Here is a 6,993-nt window from a genome sequence, read left to right on the forward strand (position 1 = left end):
AGTGGTCTCTCGCTCTCTCTAGTTGTGTGTGTTTAGTGGTCTCTCTCTCTCTCTAGTTGTGTGTGTTTAGTGGTCTCTCTCTCTCTAGTTGTGTGTGTTTAGTGGTCTCTCTCTCTCTAGTTGTGTGTGTTTAGTGGTCTCTCTCTCTCTCTCTAGTTGTGTGTGTTTAGTGGTCTCTCTCTCTCTCTCTAGTTGTGTGTGTTTAGTGGTCTCTCTCTCTCTCTCTCTCTAGTTGTGTGTGTGTTTAGTGGTCTCTCTCTCTCTCTAGTTGTGTGTGTGTTTAGTGGTCTCTCTCTCTCTCTCTCTCTAGTTGTGTGTGTGTTTAGTGGTCTCTCTCTCTCTCTCTCTAGTTGTGTGTGTGTTTAGTGGTCTCTCTCTCTCTCTCTAGTTGTGTGTGTTTAGTGGTCTCTCTCTCTCTCTCTAGTTGTGTGTGTTTAGTGGTCTCTCTCTCTAGTTGTGTGTGTTTAGTGGTCTCTCTCTCTCTCTAGTTGTGTGTGTTTAGTGGTCTCTCTCTCTCTCTAGTTGTGTGTGTTTAGTGGTCTCTCTCTAGTTGTGTGTGTTTAGTGGTCTCTCTCTAGTTGTGTGTGTTTAGTGGTCTCTCTCTCTCTCTCTAGTTGTGTGTGTTTAGTGGTCTCTCTCTCTCTCTCTCTAGTTGTGTGTGTTTAGTGGTCTCTCTCTCTCTCTCTAGTTGTGTGTGTTTAGTGGTCTCTCTCTCTAGTTGTGTGTGTTTAGTGGTCTCTCTCTCTCTCTCTAGTTGTGTGTGTTTAGTGGTCTCTCTCTCTCTCTCTAGTTGTGTGTGTTTAGTGGTCTCTCTCTCTCTAGTTGTGTGTGTTTAGTGGGGTCTCTCTCTCTCTCTAGTTGTGTGTGTTTAGTGGTCTCTCTCTAGTTGTGTGTGTTTAGTGGTCTCTCTCTCTCTAGTTGTGTGTGTTTAGTGGTCTCTCTCTCTCTCTCTCTCTAGTTGTGTGTTTAGTGGTTTCTCCATGTCTCACCTGCGCTCCATCTCTAGTTAACCTGTGATTGGCTGGAGGAGGAGAGGTCCATCTGTGTCTTAGAGACCCCGGAGCGTCTGGCAGGACAGTGCAACACGATAAAACACAATTCACTCATCACTGCAATCAGCACGTCTGTCTGTTTCATCCAGGGATCTCCAACAGGACTAGCCTGGTGGTCCCAGATCTGTTTATAGATCCGTGTAGCCCCCAACTCCTATGGTCGTTGCAGTTGACTATAGCACAAACAGATCTGGGACCAGGCTAAAATAGGACTAAAAGTCAACATGAACTAACGCGGACGTGAATTCCAAGCGTTCTTTCCATATTTACCCATTAGAAGAAAGAGACTTCTTACGACCTTCATTTGACCTTCATTTAACCAGGCAAGTCAGTTAAGAACAAATTCTTATTTTCAATGACGGCCTAGGAACAGTGGGTTAACTGGTCTAGGAACAGTGGGTTAACTGGTCTAGGAACAGTGGGTTAACTGGCCTAGGAACAGTGGGTTAACTGGCCTAGGAACAGTGGGTTAACTGGCCTAGGAACAGTGGGTTAACTGGTCTAGGAACAGTGGGTTAACTGGTCTAGGAACAGTGGGTTAACTGGCCTAGGAACAGTGGGTTAACTGGCCTAGGAACAGTGGGTTAACTGGTCTAGGAACAGTGGGTTAACTGGCCTAGGAACAGTGGGTTAACTGGCCTAGGAACAGTGGGTTAACTGGCCTAGGAACAGTGGGTTAACTGGTCTAGGAACAGTGGGTTAACTGGTCTAGGAACAGTGGGTTAACTGGCCTAGGAACAGTGGGTTAACTGGTCTAGGAACAGTGGGTTAACTGGCCTAGGAACAGTGGGTTAACTGGCCTAGGAACAGTGGGTTAACTGGTCTAGGAACAGTGGGTTAACTGGCCTAGGAACAGTGGGTTAACTGGCCTAGGAACAGTGGGTTAACTGGTCTAGGAACAGTGGGTTAACTGGTCTAGGAACAGTGGGTTAACTGGTCTAGGAACGGTGGGTTAACTGGTCTAGGAACAGTGGGTTAACTGGTCTAGGAACAGTGGGTTAACTGCCTGTTCAGGGGCAGAACGACAGATTTGTACCTTGTCAGCTCGGGGATTTGAACTTGCAACCTTTCGGTTACTAGTCCAACGCTCTAACCACTAGGCTACCCTGTCAAAAGTTAGTTCACAACTACTCATTCAATGAATTTTGCTTTATTTTCTACATTGTAGAATAATAGTAAAGACATCACAACTATGGAATGACACATATGGAATCATGTAGTAACCAATAAAGTGTTAAACAAATTTAAATATATTTTATATTTGAGATTCAAATAGCCTTTACCTTGATGGACAGCTTTGCATACCCTTGTCACTACATGATTCCATAATGTGTTATTTCCTAGTTTTGATGTCTTCACTATTATTCTACAATGTAGAAAGTAGTAAAAATAAAGAGAAACCCTTGAAAGAGTAGTTGTTGTAAACCTTTAGACCGGGCTGTAGACGAGTTGACCCGTTTTACCCCAGCCTACCATTCAGACATCACTGGAAAATACAACGGTTGAGTTTGATATCATTTAATACTTGTCTTTTTCTCTTCTTCATTATCGCATTATGTAAATGATGTACCACCTAAAACGCAGCGGTCTGAAGGCCCCCCCCCATCTAAACGCAGCGGTCTGAGGAGGGCCCCCCCCCCATCTAAAGCGCAGCGTTCTGAAGGGAGGGCCCCCCCCATCTAAAGCGCAGCGTTCTGAAGGAGGGCCACCCCCCATCTAAAGCGCAGCGTTCAGAAGGAGGGCCCCCCATCTAAAGCGCAGCGTTCTGAAGGAGCCCCCCTTCTAAAACACAGCATTCTGAAGGAGGGTCCCCCATCTAAAACGCAGCGTTCTGAAGGGAGGGTCCCCCCTTCATGATGATATAAAGGTACATTTTTTTGCCAACCCTGTTAAGGCTTAAGTGATATCAACTCAACACAGATGTCTCACGGTAGGGTAGGGGTGGGTGGGTAGGATATGTTAGGGGTGGGTGGGTAGGGTAGGGGTGGGTGGGTAGGGTACGGTAGGGGTGGGTGGGTGGGTAGGGTAGGGTACGGTAGGGGTGGGTGGGTAGGGTACGGTAGGGGGTGGGTGGGTAGGGTGCGGTAGGGGTAGGGTAGGGGGGTAGGGTACGGTAGGGGGTGGGTGGGTAGGGTACGTTAGGAGGTGGGTGGGTAGGGGGTAGGTGGGTAGGGTAGGGGTGGGTGGGTAGGGTACGTTAGGGGGTAGGTGGGTAGGGTAGGGGTAGGTGGGTAGGGTAGATTAGGGTAGGGTAGATTAGGGTAGGGTAGATTAGGGTAGGGTACGTTAGGGGTGGGCAGGGTACGTTAGGGGTGGGTAGGGTAGGGGGTAGATTAGGGTAGGGTAGATTAGGTTAGGGTACGTTAGGGGTGGGTAGGGTAGGGTAGATTAGGGTAGGTACGTAGGGTAGATTAGGTTAGGTACGTTAGGGGTGGGTAGGGTAGATTAGGGTAGATTAGGGTAGGGGGTGGGTAGGGTAGGGTAGATTAGGGTAGGGTAGATTAGGGGTGGGTGGTAAGGGTAGGGTACGTTAGGGGTGGGTAGGGTAGGGGGTGGGTGGGGAGGGTAGGGTACGTTAGGGGTGGGGTGGGTAGGGTAGATTAGGGTAGGGTACGGTAGGGTAGAGTAGGGTAGATTAGGTAGGGTAGATTAGGGTAGGGTAGATTAGGGTAGGGGGTGGGTAGGGTAGATTAGGGGTGGGTGGGCAGGGTACGTTAGGGGTGGGTGGGTAGGGGGGGTGGGTGGGTAGGGTAGGGCACGTTAGGGGGTGGGTGGGTAGGGTAGATTAGGGTAGTGGGGTACGGTAGGGTACAGTAGGGTAGGGTAGATTAGAGTAGGGTAGGGTAGATTAGGGTAGGGTACGGTAGAGTAGGGTAGATTAGGGGGTGGGTGGGTAGGGTAGGGTACGTTAGGGGGTGGGTGGGTAGGGTAGATTAGGGTAGGGTAGATTAGGGTAGGGTACGGTAGGGTAGATTAGGGTAGATTAGAGTAGGGTAGGGTAGATTAGGGTAGATTAGAGTAGGGTAGGGTAGATTAGGGTAGATTAGAGTAGGGTAGGGTAGATTAGGGTAGGGTACGGTAGGGTAGAGTAGATTAGGGTAGGGTAGATTAGGGTAGGGTAGATTAGGGTAGGGTAGGGTACGGTAGGGTAGATTAGGGGGTGGGTGGGTAGGGTACGTTAGGGGGTGGGTGGGTAGGGTAGATTAGGGTAGATTAGAGTAGGGTAGATTAGGGTAGGGTACGGTAGAGTAGGGTAGGGTAGAGTAGGGTAGGGTAGGGTAGAGTAGGGTAGGGTAGGGTAGATTAGGGGTGGGTGGGTAGGGTACGTTAGGGGTGGGTGGGTAGGGTAGATTAGGGTAGGGTACGGTAGGGTAGATTAGGGTAGATTAGAGTAGGGTAGGGTAGATTAGGGTAGGGTACGGTAGGGTAGAGTAGGGTAGATTAGGGTAGATTAGAGTAGGGTAGGGTAGATTTGAGTAGGGTAGGGTAGATTAGAGTAGGGTAGATTAGGGTAGGGTACGGTAGGGTAGATTAGGGTAGGGTAGATTAGGGTAGGGTACGGTAGGGTAGATTAGGGTAGGGTAGATTAGGGTAGGGTAGAGTAGGGTAGATTAGGGTAGAGTAGGGTAGATTAGGGTAGAGTAGGGTAGGGTAGATTAGGGTAGGGTAGATTAGGGTAGGGTACGGTAGAGTAGGGTAGATTAGGGTAGAGTAGGGTAGATTAGGGTAGAGTAGGGTAGGGTAGATTAGGGTAGGGTAGATTAGGGTAGAGTACGGTAGGGTAGATTAGGGTAGGGTAGATTAGGGTAGAGTAGGGTAGGGTACGGTAGGGTAGATTAGGGTAGGGTAGATTAGGGTAGGGTACGGTAGGGTAGATTAGGGTAGGGTAGATTAGGGTAGGGTAGAGTAGATTAGGGTAGGGTACGGTATGGTAGATTAGGGTAGGGTAGATTAGGGTAGGGTAGGGTCAACGTTGAGCACCTCTCGCTCCTCAAACGGGCTGCGGGCAAAAAGTAATTGAAACCAAATAGAAATGACACCATTTCCTTGAGATTCAACCAAACAAGCTGTTATCACCTTGGTTCTTCCTCCAGCGGCGTTGGAGCCGGGGGCTGGGAGGTGGAGGTCTGGGGGCGGGGAGGAAGGTAGAGCCGAAGGGACGGGCCTGGGGGGCCTCTGCTGTTGTGGCGCCGGTCCAGAAACTTCCAGCGGAGATTGAAGGTACTGTGAGAAGGAGCCATAGGATCCATCAGAGCGCTGGTCTGTGAGGCCTGGGGGCTGGGTGTCTGACAATCCCCCACCACCTCCCTCCTGGAGGGAGAAGGCTCCAGGGAGCAGGGCCGTGTTGAGGTCCAGGCCGAGGGAGAGATCCATCCTCTGGGGGCTGGTAGGGAGCCTGGGCAGAGATGGTCAGACCCGGTAGGCCCATGGACAGGGTGGGAGGGCTCGGACTCCATGGGCTCTTGCTGCTGTGGGGTCTCCTGGTCTGTACCCATGGGAACAGCAGCATCGGGGTCAGGGTCCGGCTTGACCTCTGCCTGCTCGCCAGCCTTGGCCTTGCTCTTGGCTACCTTAGCACAGGTGTGGAGGTGTTTGAGGAGGGCGCGGTAGGAGCGCAGCTTGGACCGACAACTCTGACACCTGGCAGAGACAAAGAGGGAATCAAGACAATCATCACACTTGTCAGAGGGACATCTGGAAAATGATGAGTAGCACTGAGTGTATCTCTTCGTGCACACACACACACACCCTAAGATAAGATCTCTCTCTGCTCTACACACACACACACACACACACCCTAAGATAAGATCTCTCTCTACACACACACACCCTAAGATAAGATATCTCTCTGCTCTACACACACACACACACACACACACACACAAATACCTACAGGAAGTACGTATTGGGTTTGTGGTGTTGTCTCATATGTTCCATCAGATGCTGCATGCTGGGAAAGGAGCCGTTGCAGCCAATGAAGGAGCAGAGGAACACTTTACCTGGAGAGAGAGAGAGAGAGAGAGAGAGGAACACTTTACCTGGAGAGAGAGAGAGAGAGAGAGAGAGAGGAACACTTTACCTGGAGAGAGAGAGAGGAACACTTTACCTGGAGAGAGAGAGAGAGAGGAACACTTTACCTGGAGAGAGAGAGAGAGAGAGAGAGGAACACTTTACCTGGAGAGAGAGAGAGAGAGAGAGAGAGGAACACTTTACCTGGAGAGAGAGAGAGAGAGAGGAACACTTTACCTGGAGAGAGAGAGAGAGAGGAACACTTTACCTGGAGAGAGAGAGAGAGAGAGGAACACTTTACCTGGAGAGAGAGAGAGAGAGAGAGAGGAACACTTTACCTGGAGAGAGAGAGAGAGAGGGAACACTTTACCTGGAGAGAGAGAGAGAGGAACACTTTACCTGGAGAGAGAGAGAGAGAGAGAGAGAGAACACTTTACCTGGAGAGAGAGAGAGAGAGAGAGAGGAACACTTTACCTGGAGGAGAGAGAGAGAGAGAGGAACACTTTACCTGGAGAGAGAGAGAGAGAGAGAGGAACACTTTACCTGGAGAGAGAGAGAGGGAGAGAGGAACACTTTACCTGGAGAGAGAGAGAGAGAGAGAGGAACACTTTACCTGGAGAGAGAGAGAGAGAGGAACACTTTACCTGGAGAGAGAGAGAGGAACACTTTACCTGGAGAGAGAGAGAGAGAGGAACACTTTACCTGGCAGGAGAGAGAGAGAGGAACACTTTACCTGGCAGGAGAGAGAGAGCAGAGAGCAGAGGAACACTTTACCTGGAGAGAGAGAGAGAGAGGAACACTTTACCTGGAGAGAGAGAGAGAGAGGAACACTTTGCCTGGAGAGAGAGAGAGAGAGAGGAACACTTTACCTGGGAGAGGGAGAGAGAGAGAGCAGAGGAACACTTTACCTGGGAGAGGGAGAGAGAGAGAG

At 50.1% G+C, this 6,993-nt stretch overlaps 1 protein-coding gene across 1 annotated transcript; it reads right to left on the reverse strand.

Annotated features, from left to right (window-relative positions):
* Positions 1-1,011: 1,011 nt before the first annotated feature.
* On the reverse strand, positions 1,012-6,080 carry LOC124030171 (zinc finger protein 414-like; the record flags this gene model as incomplete). Its single annotated transcript, XM_046341627.1, has 3 exons — positions 5,947-6,080; positions 5,130-5,693; positions 1,012-1,066 (listed from the first exon to the last, which is right to left on the reverse strand). Coding segments are annotated over exons 1-3 (675 nt in total), but the record flags the coding sequence as incomplete, so codon positions are not given.
* Between the last annotated feature and the right edge of the window lie 913 nt (positions 6,081-6,993).

This window comes from Oncorhynchus gorbuscha, unplaced genomic scaffold (assembly GCF_021184085.1).
Source record: "Oncorhynchus gorbuscha isolate QuinsamMale2020 ecotype Even-year unplaced genomic scaffold, OgorEven_v1.0 Un_scaffold_9632, whole genome shotgun sequence".
NCBI lineage: Eukaryota > Metazoa > Chordata > Actinopteri > Salmoniformes > Salmonidae > Oncorhynchus > Oncorhynchus gorbuscha.